The 23,111-nt window shown below is 38.0% G+C and overlaps 3 protein-coding genes across 4 annotated transcripts in view; all 3 read left to right on the forward strand.

Annotated features, from left to right (window-relative positions):
• ptpra (protein tyrosine phosphatase receptor type A) overlaps window positions 1-7,932 on the forward strand; it is a 30,446-nt gene extending 22,514 nt beyond the window's left edge. Inside the window, 8 exon segments of the mRNA XM_020647955.3 lie at window positions 334-483; window positions 614-707; window positions 1,380-1,456; window positions 1,589-1,723; window positions 1,998-2,123; window positions 2,254-2,405; window positions 2,832-2,967; window positions 4,279-7,932. Of these exon segments, the coding sequence (XP_020503611.2) occupies window positions 334-483; window positions 614-707; window positions 1,380-1,456; window positions 1,589-1,723; window positions 1,998-2,123; window positions 2,254-2,405; window positions 2,832-2,967; window positions 4,279-4,353 (945 nt within the window). The 3' untranslated portion in view covers window positions 4,354-7,932.
• Window positions 7,933-10,630: 2,698 nt separating this feature from the next.
• gnrh2 (gonadotropin-releasing hormone 2) lies at window positions 10,631-12,607 on the forward strand. Its single transcript, XM_020647963.2, has 4 exons — window positions 10,631-10,771; window positions 11,362-11,507; window positions 11,595-11,678; window positions 11,843-12,607. Exons 2-4 carry the CDS (start codon window positions 11,373-11,375, stop codon window positions 11,879-11,881), a joined length of 258 nt encoding a protein of 85 aa, XP_020503619.1. The 5' UTR covers window positions 10,631-10,771; window positions 11,362-11,372; the 3' UTR covers window positions 11,882-12,607.
• Window positions 12,608-12,688: 81 nt separating this feature from the next.
• zmat1 (zinc finger matrin-type 1) lies at window positions 12,689-20,577 on the forward strand. Of its 2 annotated transcripts, none has more exons than XM_020647934.3 (7): window positions 12,689-12,831; window positions 15,327-15,457; window positions 15,548-15,631; window positions 16,001-16,136; window positions 16,266-16,553; window positions 17,783-17,873; window positions 18,063-20,577. In XM_020647934.3, exons 1-7 carry the CDS (start codon window positions 12,693-12,695, stop codon window positions 19,054-19,056), a joined length of 1,863 nt encoding a protein of 620 aa, XP_020503590.3. In that variant the 5' UTR covers window positions 12,689-12,692; the 3' UTR covers window positions 19,057-20,577. The 2 variants fall into 2 exon arrangements, with proteins under 2 accessions (XP_020503590.3, XP_029135904.2); XM_029280071.2 differs by having other exon boundaries at window positions 16,004-16,136.
• Window positions 20,578-23,111: the final 2,534 nt, after the last annotated feature.

The raw sequence follows: 23,111 nt of genomic DNA on the forward strand, positions 1-23,111 counted from the left end.
AATGAAATGATCAATAACAAGGTTTTTTCATCCATATAAGATCTCAGTCGATTGATACACCAGCAGACAATCTATACTGGCTGTTTAGTGTAGCGCCAGTATGCTCTGCTGGTGGTCAGAGAGAGTTATGATTGAGTTCTGATGTCAAATGTCAAATCTGGACCTTAAATGCTGGTTGCTGTTCTCTTTTTTTTTTTTGCTACATCATTGATATCAAGCCTCCCTACACAAAGCCCATGTGTTTTTAAAAGAGTCATGACTGAAACTTTTAAAAAATGTAGTCATGTTGTTTTGGCGACTTTTCCAAACAACCCCCTTCTCTCTGTCCCACAGATGCAGTACGTGTTCATTTTCCAGGCGTTGTTAGAGCACTACCTGTACGGAGACACAGAGCTGGAGGTGACCTCTCTGGAATCCCACCTGGCAAAACTCTACGCCCCCTCCCCTGGAGCTGGCTGCAGCGGTCTGGAGGCTGAATTCAAGGTCTGTTTTAATGTGTTGTCTTCTTCCAAAGAGGCACCGTCTCTGCTTCTGAACAGTGTCGCTCCACTTAACATGGAAACAATCGTTTGAGCCCGCAATTTTTTTAAGTTGTGTTCTTCAAAATTTATAGAAGCTGACATCGATCAAGATTCAGAATGACAAGATGAGAACAGGCAACCTGCCCGCCAACATGAAGAAGAACAGAGTCCTACAGATCATTCCATGTGAGTCCACTGCAAAGAAGTACAAATCGAATATCCTAAATGATCCGCTTCTGACGAGATATTTCTCACGAGGCATTCTTCACATAGTTTCGTCATTTGTTTTTATGCTTTGATATATTGATGATATACCTTTGAAGATATATTTCTTAACATACAGGTTTTAAGATTTACAAACATGGAGACTCTTTATCTTTTTCAAAAAATGAGAGCATTTTCCTACATGTTGAGAGCTTGGAGTTTGGAAATGAGATGAATGTACTCTTCTTTTGTTTATCTGTTCTGGTTTCAAGATACATTTCCCTAAAAAGATAACCCTAATAATACTCAAAAGCACTACTACATTTTGACACATTCCCTCTGTGCTGACTACATCATTTTTTATTTCAAGCTTCTATTATCACTAGTTTCGAGGTATCTCTACGTTCAATGCCACTAGAACTAGAAGTGTTTTTAAAATTGTCTTGAGAAGGGACATTTTCCTGTGCTTTCTGTTCAAAGGTAATTGTGGTTTTTGTTTAAGTAATAAATTCCCTTTTGAATTGATCTTTTCTTCATAGAGTTGTTAGCATAGGGTTATTGTATTGTTGTTTGTGCCTACACACAGTAAATCTATAAACCATGTAATGTAACTCCTTAGAGTTTGAGGTGAATGTTTCTCTTTTCCCCTCACAGATGAGTTTAACAGAGTGATCATTCCAGTCAAACGAGGAGAGGAGAACACCGACTACGTCAATGCCTCATTCATTGATGTGAGTACCCTGCGATAAGAGTGGATCATTTCATTAATGCGAGCGATCGATCGAGCCCTCTTTACTCCCTCCTGCTGTTTATTTTTATATCCTTTATTCATCCGTCTTGTCGTCTCCTCCCTCTGCTCACAGGGTTACCGTCAAAAAGACTCGTACATGGCAAGTCAGGGCCCCCTGCAGCACACCATTGAGGACTTCTGGAGGATGATCTGGGAGTGGAGGAGCTGCTCCATCGTCATGCTCACCGAGCTGGAGGAGAGAGGCCAGGTGTGTGTCTGTGTAGAGAAACAAACACGACTGTTAGATGTCGGGTCAATAACTGGCTGAAATAGAATATTGACATGTGAAGGTGATGCCTCTGTGATGCTGGTTTAACAGTTTAATAATCAGAGCAGAACTCGTCGTACAGCTGCTCAGTAAGAAAAGCTCTAGCTGGAGTGTTAGATGGCTTAAGGTTGTTTGGATTCCCTTTAAAAAAAAAAATCCAAATCTGAGTCAACAAGTGTGGTTGTTTTACCTTCTCCAATATGGAATCCTTCAGGAAAAGTGTGCTCAGTATTGGCCCAGTGATGGAGTGGTGGTCCACGGGGACATCGCCATCGAGATAAAAAGGGAGGAGGAGAGTGAGAGCTACACGGTGCGGGACCTGCTGGTCACCAACAACAGGGTGAGAAATGAATCTATGAAGGAGGTAGATAGTTAAATACAAACATGTATTTATCAGCTCCCAATCGTTGTTAATATTACACACAAGGCTTCTCCTCATGTCTTCTGTTTGCCCTCCTTCATCTTCCTAGGAGAACAAGGCTCGAGCGGTGCGCCTGTTCCATTTCCACGGCTGGCCAGAGGTGGGTATCCCCACTGATGGTAAAGGAATGATCAACATAATTGCTGCTGTGCAGAAACAGCAGCAGCAGTCTGGCAACCACCCCATCACAGTGCACTGCAGGTAAGACACACACACACACACACACACACACACACACACACACACACACACACACACACACACACACACACACAACTCCTCACTCAGTATGTTGCTCTTTTATCCTCTACAGCAACAGAATCAATCCACTTGATATTATAAAAAATATATAGTCATAGTCATATATAGTCTTGAAGAGGGAAATGCGTCTGGCTTTCATGTGTGCTTTCGTGTCTGGGAATTTGTTACAGCTATTAAATCACAGGAAAAAACAGCTCAGAAGAATTGTTCTCTTCTTCCTTAAGACATTCAACTGCTCCCAGAAATGTTGTTATGCTCCTTCTCTTAACATGTGATCTCACAGCAAAGCCTTTCTTGTAGTATGTGACATTGAGGTTCAAATATTGCCCTGTGTGTGTGTGTGTGTGTGTGTGTGTGTGTGTGCAGTGCTGGTGCTGGCCGGACAGGGACTTTCTGTGCGTTGAGTACAGTCCTGGAGAGGGTGAAAGCAGAGGGCATCCTGGATGTCTTCCAGACAGTCAAGAGCCTCAGACTGCAGAGACCACACATGGTGCAGACACTGGTGAGGGGCCGAGGAACTTTGATCAGAACTAGCTTTTAAATATTCAGTTGTCTACAGAGCTTCAAACTGTAGAGTTCAAGGATGAGAGGGTTTTTGTTTTTTTTTGCAGGATTTTGTAGTTCTAAATGTAGAAATACAGAAATACACTCACAGTTGTGATGTGACATTAGAGTGTACATACCATACTTACACACCATGATTACACACCATACTGTGTAATCATCCTACCAGCTTCCTCTAAGGCTCACTAATTGATTAAAGTGTAGAATCAATACTTTGCTGTGTAAAAGTGGGCTGTATGTTATAACGGTCCAAGTCTTAGTGCAAAAGTGTAACTGATGACCCCCCTTAGAGTTAGTGGATTTGTTACGTTGTAAGAGTGAGGCTAGCTGTTTCTCCCTTTCCAGTCTAAATGCTGAGGTTATCTACTGTATCTGTTAACTAACATCAAACTTTTTAGTAGAGCCCGGCCAATTAATCAGCTGGCCGATATTAGCATATCCAGTGACTATCGGTATCAGCTCATTTAATCGCAGATATGAGCAGCTATACTTGATGTATTCACCAGTCAAACAGCATTATATTTGAATATAATTGTATTACACTAGTAGTTCTCTTTCACCAGCAGAGGGCGCTATATGGCTTACAACAAGCATCATCACTCTACAGCGTGTCAAGCAGTGATGCACGTACATGCACGGTTATTTTCCAGTTTAGTGACCATCCTGTCTCCAATATAAATCTTTTCCAATAACTGAATCTGAGAGATCAAAACAATAATGTGTGTATCTATATCTATATCTACAGATCGAACATAGATTTAAGAAAGATATCGGCCAATATACCTATATCAGATTTTTTTCCCTCCCTAGTATAGGTATCGACTCAAGAAAATCCCATATCGGTCGACTCTACTGTTGAGACGTGAGGGTGTTATCCATCTTCCTGTTCAAATGTGGCAGGACAGAAAAAACAGTTTTTTGAAAGTATTCCTTACATAAATTAGTTTTATTTTATAGGAAATGTTAGCAAAGACTAAATACATTAGATTTGGTGGGTTTGAGTTGAGGTTTGAGTTCTGCTGGAATTCTAGATATCTCAAATACCATTGTTGTTTTTCTTTTAAAGTTATTATCTTCTGTTTGACATTTATATGAAAAAAAAACAGATATAATCAGCTTTATTTAAACTGACCGTGTGATTGTTCTGTAAGCACAGATAGAGGGTATAAAAGCCCTTATTTCACAAAATGCTAGCCTTCGTTCTCCCAGCTGACACGGCTCTTTCTCCTGTCACACTTCACCTCTCCAGGAGCAGTACGAGTTCTGCTACAAAGTGGTCCAGGAGTATATCGATGCCTTTTCTGACTACGCCAACTTCAAGTAGCCACCTGCCGTGGATGGATGGATGTCCAGATACACTTCTTACAAAACATGCACTCACCAGAACACAGTCAGACGCACACACACATTACCGTGCAGGAAGCTGCATGTTACCATCGGATGGATTTTTTTACCTTCCCTTTTTTCTGATGGAAAAGACTCGTAACAACATGATCTGTAGATGAGACGAACTGCCCGGAGAGGAAAAGGGAACAGAGGCCTCGGCCCGGAGGAGGACAGGGCAGCGCAGTCGGACGGAGAAAATAACTGAGATGCCTTCTTGAATATTTTGTAATATTGGTCTTGTTAATACAGCCCTTCTCCCTATTTTCCTCCCACCTCTCCCTCACCCCCCAACATGTATATACACTTACTGTGTTGCATCTTCTTACTTTGGTTTCAGACACGGTTTTGAGTTTGGCTGCATATTCGGGTGGCACCTGTAATGTATTTTATTGGTATATACATATAAATATATAAATATATATGAATATAAATCTAGTGCTTTGGAGGCTAATGTAAAAAAAAAATCCAGTCACATTAAGGATGTTTGTTTTTTGTTTTTTTTTACTTTTTAGGGAGAGAAACATTCAAACATTGTTGGCTTGGTTAGAGCCACGCTGTAGCAGTAACAAACACATCCTGGACTGTTTCCACTCGTAGGAGCTGTTTTTTTTTCTTTTACAGATTAAATCCCAATCTAATGAGCCAATTACAATTCCCCCCCTTTTTGTTTCAGGGGTCAAAGGGTTCAAAGGGTCACTCACTATTGGAGATCAGAAACGCTGTGATGTAGCTCATTGACTCAGGTTGACACACACACACATACATACAAACTAAAGAGCAGGAGCCATGACTTTCCTCTGAGCATCAGTGTGCGTGTGTCTGTTTAAACTGGTGCAGAAGCTGACAGAGACTGCACAGTGTTTTTAACACCGCTGTCTTCTGTCTGTCAGTGGTCCTGACAGACAGAGAGTGAGAGTCCTCCTCTCACTAGCGACACTCTCACAACCATGTTTGGACAACAAGCACCCGAAAGCATCTGTAGCCAACGTATTCCTCAGCTATTAAAGAATAAAGACAAATAAATATAGACTTTTTGTAACCCCACACCAAATACTAATTTAGGGATATTGTGAATTCATCTGTCTTTTATCAAATCATTTTTTACAGTCTGTTACAGTATCAACAACAAATGTTGCTCATGTTGATGAGCCAAGCAATCTCAAGTTGCTCCATTAAGGCATCCTTAAAAAAACAACAATGCTATATTACCCAGCATAGTTCTTTCTTGTTTACAGACACATGTCAGTATTTCTAGTAGATTCTATCGAGTATTTCTCTCTGTATGGGTTTGCCTGACTTAACTCCTTTTTTTTTTTATACCTCTACATCTGTGTCACATCACTTCGCTGTGCTGTCACACTTTTAAAGAATGATCCCTCTTATTTCCCACTATGAACTCTGAAACCGAGGAATGTTTTATTCGAATGCTGTTGCTAACAGAGTCCTCAAACACGGATACAATGTTACTTAAGCGTGCCATGCAATGTGTGCTATGATTTTTTATTTTATTTTTATTTTTTTAAGGCTGTCCTTGGAGGATGCTCAGACTTGAACTACAGTGTTTCTTTTTTATTTTGAAGATGTCACAAATGAGGCTGTGCCCTTTTTTGATTGTAATTGAATATGAATAATGTCAGCTAACCACAGGGCTTCAGGTCAGCTGAATTTCCGCTCAGGAAATGGCCAATGCCAGGATTGTTTTAAAATTAGAGATTGAACAAATACAGCTCGAGTTCATCTCGGCATCCGAATCGTGTTGAAATATTTTTATCTCAAAAAGAAAAACAGATTTTAATATCATTATATTTGGATTGATAATTCTTAATGTAGATTGTAAGTTAAAACAGTCCCGTACATGTACATAACTCACGAAACGCAAACAAGGAAGAAAAAAAAAGGAGCACAATCAGTTTTTGATTTCTTGACAGCAGACGTCATTAAAGTTCATGCTGACGTTTCAGGAAGGCTGAATGTTGCGTCGATGTTGATTGTTTGAACGCTCATGCACTATTTGCACCGAAATCGAAGCCCTTAAAAAAAAAAAAAACATACTCAACCAAATAAAAGATAAGATCAGAATATTGACATGTCCTCCAAATTCAGAATATGGGTACTAATTTACAATCTTGAGAAGCTATTTTAGGTCTCAAACCTCTGAGTTAGCCCCTCTGTAAGCCCCCTATGGGGACTTGAAGTAGCAGATAAAGGAATCGACCGCTCACTGAAACCATTGACTGTGTGCATTGTTGTCATTTCAGGTCTTCTTTTTGTTCCAAAGCCTCACAAGTGCCCGCACTATTAGTTTAGGTGCCATTGTGTTCTTCATTTATTTACTGTCACTGGGTCTCTATACTAATTAGAGGAAGGGGTGTTTTTGTTTTTTGTTTGGCTAATCTGTCCTTTCTTTGATTCCAGTGAAATTGTGTGTGTCTGGGTCATTTTGATCCCTTTTTTGGTCTCACTGCAATTGGACTGCAAAACCAGACACTGTGCCAACCAACCCATCGTGAACTTAGAGAAGTGCCTCTTTAGTAGGTTTTCAAAAGAAACTTGATGTCATCCGAAAGTATTTCCCCATCTCCATATGTATTCCCCGCTCTCGCCTGCAGACTGATGACAAACCTTTTTTTTTTTTTTTTGCGTGACAAATCAATAGGGCCAAAGCTTTGACTGGGTCAGTCATCCATCCTTTGACATTCCCTCTGGTCTCAACTATGTCCACCCCTCAATTGTGCTGATAATCGTAACATTGAGGTAATTTAAAAACAAATTCCATCTTTGATTTAATTTCATTCCATATCACTGAAATGAGGGGGGGGAGGTAATCAGGACTGGGTGCTAAAAAGGGCAAAAATAAATCCAAATTTTCGTCCCTCGACAAATGCAGCTGAATTGTTTATGCAGAAGAAGCTCATCGTCCCTCTTTCACATCGCTTTCTTCCTGGAGCTTTGCCCCATTGGAGCATTCTGAACACAGAAAGAATTCAAATGTTTTTTTTTAGAGACTCAAACTCAAACTTTCCGCTCTTCTCCTCTCCACCTGTTGTGTGTCCTTTACGTCTTTTTATCCGCTAACCGCTATCCAACTACGGCTTCTTTTTGCTCTTTTACTTGGTCCTCAGACCTTTCTTTTCTTTTCCCAGTGGTCACTGCCCACTCCCACTTGTACATAATGTAAGGTTATTTATATGTCATTCCTGTCTGCTGCCTTGCTCTTTTTATTTTCTTCCCCTCCACTCTGCTTTTTTTTTTTTAAAGATGTATATTGAACTGTATCGGGACCATTTTGAACTGTATCACAGATGATTCGTTTGGCCATTTTTAATTAGGTATTAATTGTCTTAAGCAAATCCTATTTTTTAATTTGCCTTTGTCTGTTTCTAGTGTTTTGTTATTCAACATTTGAATATATGTATATATAATTATATATATGATAAAATTATATATAATTATATGATGCCAAATGGCCTTTCTAAGCAAGATACTGTTCAAACCTAATAAAGTGCTTGAGATTTTATCTTTTGTCCGTGTTTGTTTGTCTCTGAGTGTAATGTTGGAACATGCCGGACAGCTCCAATACACTCATCCCTCGTTTGTTTCAGGTCAGAACAACCTGAGGCTCATTACAGCCCACGTCCTAATGAGAGACTAACGGTACAGTGGTGCAAAATAATTGCCAATCGTTGATGAGCGGTATAAATCAAGCAGTTCTCCTGAGTGTTGCTCATGAAAGGTTTTCAATCACTGTTTTAACCCTTCACCCCCATCAAATATTAACATGCTTTCTGCAAAAATAAATAATTAAGGAAACATTTAGAGTAACTGTATAAATATGTTTCTGTGTGGACAACGATAACTCAAATCCACTTTAGAACACAGGCTGTATCCTTTACATTAAAGGAACAATATGCAAGGATCAAGTTCCTTCTTGTAGATTGCACAGAAAAATACAAAGCTTTATACAAGAATAGGTATTCAGAGCTTTCTGCTAGAAAGCTGTAACATTAAACACTTCTCACAGAGTAACCTACATGGTGCAGAACAGAAGGTTAGGGAGTCCTTCTTCCTGCACCTTATCCCATCTTTAAAGCCCGTTGAGTTTTGGATGATGGCTGTTCTTCATGAGTTTGGTTTTGCCCAAGATTTCTACCTCTTAAAAAGGATGTTTTTTCTTGCCACTGTAACTGCTAAATGTTGTTCAGTGCTGTGCTCATGATGGATTAGCGTTGGGTCTTTGTGATAAAACAATGAGTAAGGTCTTTTTCTTGCTCTTTTTAAATCGTCTTGAGGTAACATTTGTTATGAATTGGCGCTATACAAATAAAGATTGATTGATTGATAGATAATGAGAGACACCATTCTCCACCAAACGTCTGTGTACCTTAAATTCTTCATTTTCAGTCGATCCATTGTGTTGCTTTAAGACAGAGGTGGAAAGAGTAGAATAGTACAAAGATTCTACTCAAGTTAAAGTACTATTACTCTGATGAAAGCACAAGTAAAACTACCTAACTAAGTAAAAAGTGACTTGTTTAACATTGACTTAAAGTATACTTAATTACTTTTTTTTAACAAATTGGATCTCTCCCGTGTAGTGCAAAAAGGACGAGAGAATTTAAATCTCAAACTAGTTGTTTTTCATTATGATTTTATACACGCAGAACTCTACCAACTCAGTGACACTGATGTGTTATTCCTTTTCAAAGATCTTTAAAGAAACATGTTAAGTTTGACCTTAAACAATGTGATACTTGAAATGGAAACCACAGAACACAAGTCCACCTCTACTGACTTAAGGGAATTCTCAGCTTTAGCATTCATTATGCAAAATCTGCATAATGGAGTAAGGATTAAATGGAGACAATATTACCTACAAGTATGGAAAGTCTCCATATCTCACCATCTTTAATTCTCACCATTCATTTTTTTTTAAAATTCAGTTTCTTGTGAGTGCCAAAATGTACAACAAATCACTGAAGTGAAATAGAATGATCAAGGATCAGGAGGATCGGGGCAACATTTTGATCCAATGGTTTTATTGGTGTATTGATAAATGATTTAGTTTCAGAGCTTTAAGGGTAGAGAAATGAGGGGAAATGAGTGCTGTCACATTATAGGACACAGAAAGGTGACAGGATGGTTTGTTTGTGAGTATCAGTTTTAGACCTGTTGCCACATTTGAGTGCTTTTGTTGTCTGTATTTTGAAGCTTTTTCATATAGGAATGGAAAGACTTAACTTAACAACAAAGCCACCCATCAGTAATTGTTAAACTTCTCTTTGTTTTTCACAGAGTAGATAATTACTTTTTCTTCATGTACATCAATGAGTCAGGGGGCGAATCCTCTACGATCAGTGACGCTTCTTGCAGTCATCTTTCTATAACCAATCCCCTGCACCAAACATCCGTGCGTCACAGCGCTCAACTGAGTCAACAGTAGAACATAAAAGTCACCTCCTGAGTGAGATCTGGTTCTGCATTTAAACCTCTGAAAAGGAAATACCTGTCCTCCCTTAATTGAGAGGGATGTTGTCAACGGTGTGGGTAGGAATCCACCATGTTTGTTCCGCTTGTCATTGGCTGACCCCGTGTTTCCCCTGACTAAAGGGTCACCCGGGTCGGGAGTTCATGGAGGGTCAATGTGGTCACAACCGGTGCAAAAATAGGAAATGGAAACCATCCACTGTTTGATCTAAAATATATTGTGTAAACCTATTATAGCCATACATTTAATATCAAGACCCATGACCCAGACTGAAGAAGCCAGAGCCGAGAAGTCATCTACACATTTATAGCTTATTTTAAGATCCTCCTCTGTAAACATTTTCATGAGTTATGTTTAAATTACACTCTGCTGTATGCTGTGAGTGGCACTTTTTAAGATATTGTCCACTCCACTTTGAGTGTCCTGCAATGTACGATACAAAAAAGTTCATGTTCATCAATAAACTGTTAACTGAATGGCTTAAATCTGTCATTCAGCCAGAGTAGCTTTGTTGAAAAGTGGATTTGGACGATGTAATGAGCAGATGAGCTTCACAGGTGTGTCAGCGGTGTTTGCAGGTGATAATTGGAATTGTCCATGTCTTCAGGACCTCTTGTCCCCAGAGTCCCCTCATTTGACCACAGGGAACAGAAAGACCAAAGGGGTCAGTGATGGGTGGGGGCAATAAGGGGATGATAATGGAAATGTCTCTTGGGAGGGGGGCCTTTTAGAGTGGTATATTAAGGAGGAGGAGGAGGCTGAACAGAATCTCTCATTACACTTGAGAAAGTGCAAGTTAAATTCAGAAACTGACCGACAGAAAAGCAAGGGCGCTGACAGACACTTAAAGTGGTAAAGAGTTGAAACAAAGGTAAGGACGCTATCTTAATTAAACTCTACATTACTTTTTACTGCGCTATCTTGTAAAATACATTTTTTTTATATAAGCATTAATATTTCAGTGAGAATTTTTTTTTTTTTTATCTTCCTTTTAGGCTAAAAAAGTTGTGATTTTTTTTTTTGTCTCATCATTCAGTAGATTTATGTTTGTTCTGAGTACTATGTTTGCCTTTGGCTTAATTATACCATCATGGGATCATTGATAGATCTGTATGGATGGTTAATTGTTAATAAGCATTTACAAAAATTGTATTCCAAAGAACATTTTAACAAGGAGGAAAATTGCAAATAAATTCTGTGTGCTAGTGTTTATCTTTATGCTGGAAAAACGGGACAGACCATGCCCTCCATGTGGTCTATAGTCTGTATTGTTTTTCTACTTAGCAAAGTAAAGGATGCCTTTTCAGATTCAGTGCACAAGTTGTACCAAAGACTGTTATTTTCAGCAACTTCAATTAACATTGGAATGCTTTGACATTTGGTTTTCTAAATGAGATATTAAATGCTTAAATATATAAGTTGTTTTTTTTGTCAGAGCTAATTGTCCACCTTTGTCATCAGGTGAGAATACCATGTGTGCGTCTCGGCTGGTCTTGCTGCTTGGACTGCTTCTATGTGTGGGGGCTCAGCTGTCCAGTGCCCAGCACTGGTCTCATGGTTGGTACCCTGGAGGCAAAAGGGACCTGGATTCTTTCAGCACGTCAGAGGTTTGGATCATTGTTTGTTTGTATGTGTTCAGATATTTTTGTTTTCTGTTCTTTAATTCTCAGACTCTGACTCGTTCTGTTTTTCAGATTTCAGAGGAGATCAAGCTGTGCGAGGCAGGAGAATGCAGCTACTTAAGACCTCAGAGGAGGAGTATTCTGAAAAACATTCTTGTAAATTAACTAATGCTACCATATAAAATGCTGCATAGATGCATGTTGTACAAGCATTCAACATTCTCCACAATATCTTTACTGTGCATAACGATTACCATGTAATAGCTCTAAATGTAGTTGATTGAGTGAAGTGAGTCTTTTTGTATCGTCTTTCTTTGCAGCTGGACGCTTTAGCCAGAGAGCTCCAGAAGAAGAAGTGACAGCTTTCCACCCTTTACTGTTTTTCTACCCAGGGACCTTCTTCTTCAGTGTCCTTGTCATGATGTTTAACAACTGAATTTTGTTTCACTTATCTTGTCAGTTTCTTGTTTATCAGTTCATTTGTTTTCAAGCATTAAATTAAGTATTCTTGTGGCAAGCAAATGTTAAACCATAATGTCCAATAATAAAATATCTATTTTGATATGAACTTTTTTTTTCATGTAAATGGTGTAAAACTATATCGCAGTAGTGTAGTGATATTGAGGGAAAAGAGACTTATTTGTATAGATGTAACAAAAAATATATATTGTGAAAAATGATACTGAGTGGACCCGTTTTTCTTAGGTCTTAGATAAAAAAAATTCAGCTTTGAGGTGGATTTAAAATTGCTTCATACAGAGGAATCAAGGGAGGGTGAACCCTGAATTGAAAACTATGCTTACTGGGATGCTTGAAAATAACAACATAATGACACGATTTAAATTATTGTATAGTTAGTTAGTTTGTTTTAAATTTCGATGTCAAAAGAAGACCCCATTTGTCTTGTATCAAAGTATGCTATTCCTGTTTATTTTCAGTTTTTCATCCAGGATATCATCATCAACAAAAGAGGTGAAAAAGGAAAAATGAATTAAATAAAAATTAAAGTATGTTTACAGCCTCAATCTTCAGACAATAATTGAACAACTTAAAATGTTACGTTTTTAAAAAATAAATAAAACAGACTGTAAACCCTCTGCTTGGTCTATCTGATGACGGGTTATAAATACGCTGACATCACTGCGCATGCTCCAAACAGCTAGGGAAAATATGGACGTCGAAAGTGTCTGTACTTCGCTTCTAGCGGAGTCAGACGCTCGAAATAAAACTATTAGTGCCCCTAATGTGGCTTCTGTGACAGATGCTGACAAAGTAATAAACACTAAAATAGGTAGTGCCCAGGTTGAAGGTGAGTTTTGTCTAGAACGTGAAACATTGTTCGTTTTGTGTCCTTCCTGCAAAACCAAGGTTAGCTTTTTGGCTAACTGGCTAGCCAGCTCACACATCGAGTGAGCAAGCTAACTCCTTAGCTAAATATGCTAATGTCGAGTTTCTAACGCTAGTCACGTTAGAAATTGGCCTTTATCGTGTCTGTATACGTGCGTCCCGACTCGTCAAAGGTGTGGTTTACTAACACACCCTTCCTGTCATCCAGAGTAAATGGGTTATCCGTCTCCCAGGTCCGGGAGCGTTTAGCTGGTTACAAATACTTTGAGCTAATTTCCGCAAACTCAGTCCCCAACCATCGCTGCCAGCTGGCCATTTAAATCAGCCACATACCATTAGATAAGGTAGTTCCTAGTAAAAGTAACTAGTTTTCTATCGTTGGCTAATATGTCGTTTCGCCAGGTACAAGTACACCAAACAAACTTTTAAGCTGTCGAAATTAATTTGACTTTATTATGACAATAAATCCTAAATTAAGTCTATCAGTTTACTGCAGTCCAGTGGCACAAAACACAAGCTTGGAGGTCTAAAAAATAGAGTATTGTAAAATAGTTTTGGTATTGTTCCTCAATTAAACTGAACATATTCAGCCTACCTTTCAGAATGATCACCTGTCCCTTGGTGGACTGGTTCAGCTATAGAAATACTATACTATAGAAATAGTGAATAGAAAATAATACATATTAAAAAATATATAGGCTCAAGTAAAATATCTGTTCTCCTGTTAACCACTACTGAGATTATCATTTGGTAAGTATAATATTTGAAATGTATCTAGGCTACAGACGTGGATATTGTGGGCACTGTTTGTCAAAGTGGTTATATTTCATTTATCCATGGCAGTCATTGGTTCATTTGACCCGTAGGTATGACTTTGCAGACTAAATTAGAAATGCCTTATTTTATTGGAGCATTAATGGCGTGTATACGCTATTTGTCTTATTTCATAACACAAGAGGATTCAGAGACGTACACATTTTGAAAGCATGCTTAGTTTACTCTGTTGTGGGGCCTCAGAGATTTAGTTATTAGTCTACTCTTTATTCATTTATTTCAGTTCCTCTTTTTTCTTATCCCTAGTTTAACAGCAGATTCCTGTCTCTCTCTATTATATATATATATAGAGAGAGAGAGAGAGGCTATTAATAAAAGATGATGTCGATGATTAATCTGAGAAATGTTATCTTAACAAATTTTTTTTACAATCATTCTGCATACTCAAAGAGAAAAAAGAGTATATTTGCAGATGAGACTTTAAAATATTTTTTATCCAAAAAAATAACTGTGACAAACAACTTAAAATCGTTTTTAAAAAGTTGTTTTGTAATCTTCGCTGCAGTGCAAGGATACAAAGAAACATTTTAACATTCCTTTCAGTTTATTCAACCCTTTTTTATGATGTTTTAATTGTTTAAGTTGCATGTCAACACAGTCTCTAAAATGAAACTCAGTGATCAGAAAAACAAAAGAAAGACCTAAACAAGTCCAGGCCTGAACAGTTGTGCTGTCATGAGTATTTGTTATAGAGAAAGTTCAAAATTTTGAGTCCTAAAAGATCATGTTTCAAATAGGAAGAGCAGAACCTGATGTACTTTATTAATAACTATCAGGACAAAGTGAATAACTTCTCCTACATTCAGTGATTGCATGACTGCAGTTAAAGAATATACAGTATTTCAGAGTGGAAATGCTAAAAGAGATCATTTGATACCAACATTTGTCTTGAGATAACGTTTGATGATTTGGTGCTATGCAAATAAAGATTAATTGAAATCAATCCATTATACAAATGTTAAGAAGTGTTGATGAAAGTAATTCTTCAGGGGTGAACACGGAGAGGGAATAAATCAATTAGGAATTTCTATGTTGGCATTTTATGAAAAGTAATGATGGATGGACATCTCTGTACCTCTTTCCCAAGAAATACTTTGGTCATAAACATTTATATAGTTTTATTTCTATAAAGTTAGGGGGTAGTTAGACTTTGGATACATGTTAAATACAATATATTGATCCACATAAGACTGGCTTTTGCATTGCAGTACATTGTTTTATCAACATATATTGTTGAAACATGGGGGGGGGGGGTGATTTGATTGTCGCAGGGGACTTTTATCACATTCAGAACATTTGATTGAGCAGTTGTTGTTTTTTTTCAACAAACTTATTTCTTAATAGTTTTTTAACTTGCCTTCAGTATGTGTTGTCAACAGAGACAGTGAGTATAGCTCTGATGTAGAACTTAAGTTATTTATTGTCCAATACTTTATTACATTATATACAGATTAGAAAAACAAGAAGTGAAACATCTCAATTTTTTTTACTTCTTGAGAGAATATTTTTCCAAATCACTTCGAAAGGATTTTTCAAATGAATGTAATGACATCATTTTTAAGTTGTTTGAGTGTGAACTGGCTTAACTAATTTTCCTCTGAATTCTTTGTGTGTAATGTTCAGGTGACTGTTCATTAAGCCACTCGGGAGACAGGAGTGAAGAGGAGCTACTAAAGGGTCTTCTCACTGATGACTACTGCCATGTGTGTGAGGCTGTGCTGCTCTTTGAATCGCAGAGGCTGTCCCATTACGAGGTGTGTGCAGCTGTTGAAGCACTAATCATGGAACTGTTCCACAGGTTAAAGATCTTTTTTTATCACAACTCCTTTATCCTCCAACTGCAGGGAAAGAAACATGCTCAGAAACTCCGGGTGTACCTGCAGGCCAAGAGAGCTGAGAAGATGAACAAACACTCCACGGGGTCCCAGGTTAGCACTCCTTTAGACATTCTACACTTGTCTTTATTCTTTTTTTTTTTTTGCATTATTGATCTGCAATGTCAAAAAATTGAAAAAAAGCAAACCAAAAGCACTGAAAGCCTCTTGTAATATCAAGAATAAGAGTCCTCGTTTTAATGACCCAGCAAAATCCTTAACAAAGAATATGATGACGAGAGCGATGCACAGATGGACCCCCCCCCTAAGAACGTGGGGAGTGTAGTGAATGGATGCAACAGTCTCAACTTCGTACAAGCAGTGGTAGAACTTGGGATGCTTTTTTCAGAGTACATATTTATGCAAGGAAATATACAAATTCTTCTCAAAATAAGTCAGTCTTGTTCATGCCTTTTTTTTCAGCAGACCATGACTACTGACAAGGATCGTTTCTGTGAGCTGTGTAACATGGTGTTCAGTTCCCCCGTGGTGGCTAGATCCCACTATGAAGGAAAAGTCCACACAAAAAATCTGGGGAAAAAAGGACTTCAGCCCACAGGTACAGTTGTGTAAAGGAAAAGTGATGTACAGCTGTGAATTTAAGATCTACACAGAAACTGACGTGATAAAGTGTAAAAAGTGGAACACAAATGAACTTCAATTGATTCAAGTCTTATTGCTGTTGTAGACAGGTACACAGAGTCGAGCACTTTACCAAGTGTGACACAGGATTATGATCATGCCAACCAGAAATCAGCAGGAAGTAGTGATATGGAACATCTCCTGGACCCCAGAGCCACCACAGCTACACCCAGCACAGAGGTTGATCTGAAGGACCCTAACAAGTACTGTGCCCTGTGTGATGCTTCCTTCAACAATCCTCAGATGGCTTTACAGCACTACAATGGACGCAAACACCAGAGGAACCAGGCCCGACAGGAGCTGCTCCAAGAGCTCGGAGACAATGTCCAACAAGGTAAAACAGGATTCTGCCTCTCAGCAAAGCAGTGTAATACATATGTCATGTGACCCAGTGGGAAATATATTGGAATTGCAGGTAAAAATCATAATAATAATTCTTGAGGAAGATTTGTTCTTTGGAGGACACATTATATTTTGCATGTACAGTAAGATGATAAATTAAACCAGTTTAATCTTACTTACACACAAGATATTAAGGAATTTAAAGATGATTTTGAAACAGCAATCCTGTCAGACAAGAAGGATTTCATCTCACCAGAGGGAGCATGAAGTTAGGAGAATAGCAGGTAGGTGTTCCCTTTAAAACCCTCTGATAATAGAAGTGCTGTTGGCGAGAGTTAGTCGTATCAGGAACAGTTTTCAATAGATGTTATTTCCATTTGGACAGTTAGATTGGACATTTCTTGCATTGCTCCTAGAGTCAACTTTACAAAATGTTATAAAAAAAAAAAAAAAAGGAGCAATATTAGAGATGAAAAAGAAGCAAAAGTCTACAACAATTCTACAATTCATTTAGCAGACGCTTTGAATTTAAGTGACAGACATCAGAGAGTAAATACAACACAAGCAAGGATCTAGAAAAGAGGAAACAGCGTCAGTTAAAAGGAAACCGCTTTAAGTCCGATCTGACAAAATTAATTTGTAAATTAATAAAAGAAATATACACTGTACAAAAAATACTCTGATATTTGCAAGGATACACTGTAATATAAAAAGTACATGTGTCTTTTCATGTTAATTGTGTACCTTCATTATTTGCATCTGATATTATTTACCACATCTCTTATTGAACACAGAAGTTTTCACACATTATTTCACATTATATGATTGACTTTGCATGCGTTTGCCCTGTGAGGAAGTTTACTGTTGTTAGCTGTCATTAGGTAGGTGAGGTGTGGGGTGAGATATATCTACAGGGAGTGTTAAATAATAACTTAATGACTGTTTGCAGTTGTTTCTTCAAATGTCAACTTCAGGTCTCCTGTAGTGTTTTTTTATTAATCTGCTTTTTATCTATAGTTGCAGGTTGTGTAAAATGTGTTTGTAAAAAGATTTGGAGATGAAATCCACAAAATGTGAAAAATGAAAATATTTTTGACATGAGTTAGAACCACTACAAAAAAATCAATCAAAGAAATAGATGTGAGTGGTTTGAATTGTTCATCTTGGTCTTTAGCTGTTTTAACCCACCTCACCATCTCTTCCACTTTCTATTGTCCATAGACAACTCCCTGATGTGTTCCATGTGTAGTATGCAATTTAACTCTGTGGAGATGTACCAGGCCCACATGCAGGGGAACAAGCACCAGACTAAGTACGATCAATCATTTGTTAAAACAGATCAGGACTCTGTGATATCATTTATACTGCTCTCACAATGTCATCATTTTGCACTGCCCTTGACTTTGTTGAACAGCACTGATAAAGCTGAGTTAAGCTTCATCTGAATCAGTCAAATTATTCCATAAAATGATTATGACTCCTTTTTCTTTCTTCTCTACAGGGAGAAGAAGGTCGTTTACCTTTGCAACTCCCAACAAAAAGTCTACAGCACATTTGCAGATGAACTTTCTGATTATGTACAGGTTCAGAGGGCTCGTGGAATCACCTCAAAGAACAGTCCAGTCCTCGCAACAGCTGATAAACGAAAGGAGGATGAGGAAGAAGAACAAGATGAAGTAATTAACAAGGGAGATATCTCAGAACTGGATAAGCCATTGCCAAACCTTCATCCCAGCTCTAACCCTCCTCATCACTCCCGTCTAGGTTGTTTTAATCCAGGTGAAAGGTGGCGTCCTCAACATCAGGGCACTTCCTGGCCCTCTGAGGGCTGGCACTACAACTTCCCTCCTCCTGTTTTCCCAGGCCCAGGCTCTGCACTGATCTCTAGTATGCCAGTTAAAAGGAGGAGGCACAGAAAGCAGTCAAGTTCTTCCTCGTATAACAGCTCATCATCATATTCCTCCTCATATTCCTCCTCTTATAGCAGCAGTACAAGTGACAGTGATGACAGTGAATACAAGCGCAGAGAAAAGAGGAAGGCTAGAAATTCCAGGAGGGAGATGGACAGAAGGGCAAAGGACAAGGACTCAGACATAGCAGAGAGGAGGAGAAAACGACGGAGGAAGGAAAAAGGTAAGGAGTCGGTGGAGAGGAGAAGAAGGGAATCTGGAGATGCAGAGGAAGAGAGGAGAAGAAGAAAAATCAAAGGTCCTGGCAAGAGGGGAAGACGAGAAAAGAAATCCCTGGAGGAGGACGTTAAAGAGGAGGGGGGAGGGGGCAAAGAGATGGACAAATTAATGCCAGAAGACATGAATGACAATAAAAAGGAAGGGGAAGTGGATATGAATGCTGATATGAATGTTGAGGAAGGGGATGGTGGACAGTATGAGCAAGCCAAACCCAAATACAGGAAAGAGAAGAAGAAAACAAAGGAGAAAGTAGACAGTAGGACAGAGGATGAGAAGCTGTGGGATGACTCTATTCTCGGCTGTTAAACTCACAAGACCAAGTTTGACAGATGACATTTAGTAATACAGTTAACAATGCAGTTTCCATTAGAGCTGGCAGCACACAAGTGTCCTCAATAGATTGCTAGCTGGCTAGCCATGGTAAGTCACTTTGTGTTTCTAATGAATGAATGAATCATTATTTAGATTATTTGTTATGTTGGTTCTCACAAATATTCACGTCTATAATAGCTTTATTTTCACTGTGACACTTATCATGTATAATATATTTTATTTTATTTGATGGCACATTGTCTTCCATAACACTTGAAATGATCAAGATCTTCCTGACCTCTTAACACATCACCGTTAAATGATGTTTTATTCTTTGTCATTTCCTCCAGGAAGGGACACAATAGCTTGATTGTGATCCCTTTTATAGCCTGTGGTAGGCAGTGTTTAGCTTCACTTAGAGCCTCAGGAAAGTCAATGAAAGCCAATAGATGACAGAGGCTTAGGCATTTTGTTCCTTTTAAAGTTAGTGTACTTTCACTCAGAGGCACTGCTGCAAGAGCGTTTTTCACATTGTGTCACTTTTTCAAATAGTTTTTTTTTAAAGAAAAGATGAGTGCTAAGACATTGTCCTATTTCACAGTGCATCTTCTGTTTGTTTTGGATGTATGTGCACAACCAACCAGCTCCTAAAATGTTTGGGGTCAGACAGGTGCAGAAGTTGAAATGAGGACAGCTCTTTACAAACTTCATAATTCCTGTTCTATGCATGGATTAAAATGTGGCTGCAGTGTTACAATTTCTAAAAACCTTGTTGACTCCCACGAATGTACATTGAACAATATAATTGTGTTGAGTTGCTCTTATCAGGGAATTCTAACAATAATCTAACAATAAGCCTCTCTTTGTCACAGCATGCATACCTATTCCTAAAAAATAATGTGTTTGGGTTTGTTTTTCTTTGAATTACAAATGCTTTGCAGGCCATATTTATGACCGAACAGACATTTCTATCATCTTTGTTGCTTATCTTGTGAATTATGACAATGTGCTTTGTTAAAAAAAAAACGTTACTAGAAAGCAAAGATAACCAAGTGTTTTCAAATTGATTTGATACGTTGCCATTAAATTGGCCAAAAACATAAATGGACCCTACACCCATTCAGACCTGGACAGATGTCCATCTATTCTTCAAAACCTATTTGTTTGAGGTTTTAAAAGAATAGTTTATGAAAAAAATAGGTTTGGTTTAATATCAGAGACGATTGTATTTTAACCTTTGTGACAAAAACAAGACAAAATAGAAAGGCTCAAAGCAGCAATGCCAATAAGACTTAAAAAATGACACATTTTGTAAATATAAGGATAATACAGCTTTGACATGTATAAGTTATATTAGGCAAAATGAATGAAATTCATTTTATTTTATACTTGGTTTATTTGCTTAATTCAGTAAATGATTTCCAACACAATAACACAACATACAAAATACACTTTTTTTCTAAAAAAATAAAACCTCCCTGTCCGCTTGCAAACCGGAGCAGGAAGAAGACAACTTCTACTTGACCCTTTCTAACAACAACGCAAGTTACTGTAATACAGAATCACATGGCCAGCCTGTTGGTGTTAACTTTCTCTTTCCACAAATCATATCAAATTTAACAATACGTACTGAAACAATCAATTACAGTCATCTCAATGTGAGATTTACTGAATCAGTTAATCATTTCCCATTACTTTTTCTAGAAATATACTTTTTAACTGAATAATACGTCAGCAGCATTTCACATTATCCAGAGAACTCCACAGTTCCACTCTATCTACTGGAATACACATTTGTTTCAATGAAATACGAACACATGGACATCTGAAACTAAATGTATCATGCAACCAGTGAAATACAAGACTTCTGTTGTGCGACTCTGAGGTGCAACTTTAGTCAATAAAGACAAACACTGTCTGCTGTTAAATTACTTGGCAGAATTCAGACGATTAGTTTTTCAGTAGTGTTCAACTGGTTTAGTTGGCTTAGTGTAAAGTCCCAGTGATGTTCTCTATATCAGCCCTCAGTGAATGCTTCTTGTCCAACCGGCTGTGGCTCAGTTGGTGGAGTCATTGTCTCTCAACCGGAAGGTCGAGGGTTCAATTCCCAGCTCCTGCTGCAACATGTCCGATGTGTCCTTGGACAAGACACTTAACCACCAATTGCTCCTGCTGCTACGTTGCTACATCAGTGTGTGAATGGGTAGGTGTGACATGCGATGTAAAAGCGCCTGGAGTACCATTAACCATTTATCAATCAAATAACTTGGTCAGAACCAGCTGTTGTATAATAATAGTTATTGAAGCTTCCTAATGTGTCTTTTAAGTGTTGCCGAAAACACTCTTTAAAATATTTTGATCCCAGTGTAGATAGAATAGGGAACTGTAAAAGCGGGAAGTTACAGAACATTTAACATTGTCATCTAGGAAATATGTTGGACTGGAAGAAGTTTCAATTTGTCGTAGGATTTCTTTGAAGCTTTGCTGATGAGAAGTTAATGTAAACACTGAAGTCAGAAACTGTGTTTCTCAAAGATGATCATGGCCTACTTGTGTATCTCAACAAGACGCCAAAGAGGAATGACAAACTGTTGGCATTTGAGGGGCTAGGATTGAGAACTTGCTGCCTTACGACATTCCTGCAATGACGTGGATGTAAAGTAAGTGTCTTTTCTTGTATTTCTTAACTTTTAAAAGAATTGCCTAATGAGAGACGTAGAAAAATTCAAATAGGTTTCAAACTTTTTAGCAGTCACCTTTTAACTTGAAGCGTCAGAGACGAACAAAGGGCTCAAGGGTGCGTAAAGAACAGCTCTGAAGCCCCCTGAAATCTCCTGTTTTCAAAGAATCCTGTGGTCTCGTTCCCTGTGCTCTCGAGTCTTAGACCCCCGTAGCTATAGGTTGCCCACATCCTCTCACTTTTAGACCCCCGCCTTGCATTTCTGTACTCTTATCTCCATCAAGTAAAAACATTCACAGCCACCACTCAGGAATTATGTGTTAATGTGTTTAAAGTGAATTTTCAGTGGTCGTGTTTATCGGAGCATTGAATGATCAGTTATGTTAGTGGATGCATTAAAGTTATCCAATCAGTTAGATATACTACCTTTAATATGATGTAAAATACGTACTGTAGGCATCAACCAAAAGCTAATCTCAAGTGACACTTTTTACACTTCAAAATGCAATGTAACTCCATTATTTTAGACCTTTTACAGTATACACCAGCCAAACAGATATTGTGCATTAAGTGAAAATCTAGTTATTTAATGAAGTAATCATTATTAAAGTCATTCATCAAGCATGTTGTTTATTTTTCCAGCAAGATGAATGTGTAAGAAGTTGCTGCTGTTCTTCCTTTTACAGCGTCATAAATGAAGTACCAAACTGATATTTGACAGAGAAATCTGTTCTTACATTTAGGCTCTTGTAAAAGACATTGGCCTTTTATTATTAATGTCTGACTCTCTATATCTGCAATGATTTATCAATTGATAGGCAGATAACTCAATGGAATAAATAGGCATTTGCAGCCCCAGTTGACTCTTAACTGGTTTATTGCAGTTTCATTTCAGATAAAAAAAAAAGAGAGAAAAAACTTAACCACAACATGAGAAAACATACGTACATATAGATTGTTTAAATATTGTCAAGTGTGTTAAAGACAGCGAGAGCTATGGATTTCCCTGTCAAAAGAAAATGTGTTCTGTCACTTACTTTAAATCCATCACAAAATGATGGAAACTAAAAAAATGGATGAGAATGACTGTTGTGGAAATCATGTTTTTTCAATTTTTTGAGAAAATGTAATATTTTAGCTTGCTACTATTAGGTGTGAGCTAGCATTAAATATAATTGAAACACATTATCAAGTATCGTATTCTTGTATTTTCAATGGAAATATGAGCTGTTTGGAAATGACGCCCATTTAACATACACTTGAAGTTTTCCAAAGTGAGTTCTTTCAGTGGAGCTAAATGTGCTCCCATGTCACATTACGAACTGCGATCACTAAGTGACTTACATTTTGTCCAGTGTGATGGAAATAA

The sequence above is a fragment of the Labrus bergylta genome, chromosome 5, assembly GCF_963930695.1.
Source record: "Labrus bergylta chromosome 5, fLabBer1.1, whole genome shotgun sequence".
NCBI lineage: Eukaryota > Metazoa > Chordata > Actinopteri > Labriformes > Labridae > Labrus > Labrus bergylta.

What these genes read in the sequence shown, in the direction of transcription:
- zmat1 (XM_020647934.3), top strand. Translation starts at nt 12,693, where the DNA reads ATGGACGTCGAAAGTGTCTGTACTTCGCTTCTAGCGGAGTCAGACGCT. An exon ending in AAAAGGACTTCAGCCCACAG is followed by an intron (nt 16,137 to 16,265) that starts GTACAGTTGTGT and finishes TTGCTGTTGTAG; the next exon opens with ACAGGTACACAGAGTCGAGC. An exon ending in CGGAGACAATGTCCAACAAG is followed by an intron (nt 16,554 to 17,782) that starts GTAAAACAGGAT and finishes TATTGTCCATAG; the next exon opens with ACAACTCCCTGATGTGTTCC.
- gnrh2 (XM_020647963.2), top strand. Translation starts at nt 11,373, where the DNA reads ATGTGTGCGTCTCGGCTGGTCTTGCTGCTTGGACTGCTTCTATGTGTG. An exon ending in ATTCTTTCAGCACGTCAGAG is followed by an intron (nt 11,508 to 11,594) that starts GTTTGGATCATT and finishes TCTGTTTTTCAG; the next exon opens with ATTTCAGAGGAGATCAAGCT. An exon ending in GTATTCTGAAAAACATTCTT is followed by an intron (nt 11,679 to 11,842) that starts GTAAATTAACTA and finishes CTTTCTTTGCAG; the next exon opens with CTGGACGCTTTAGCCAGAGA.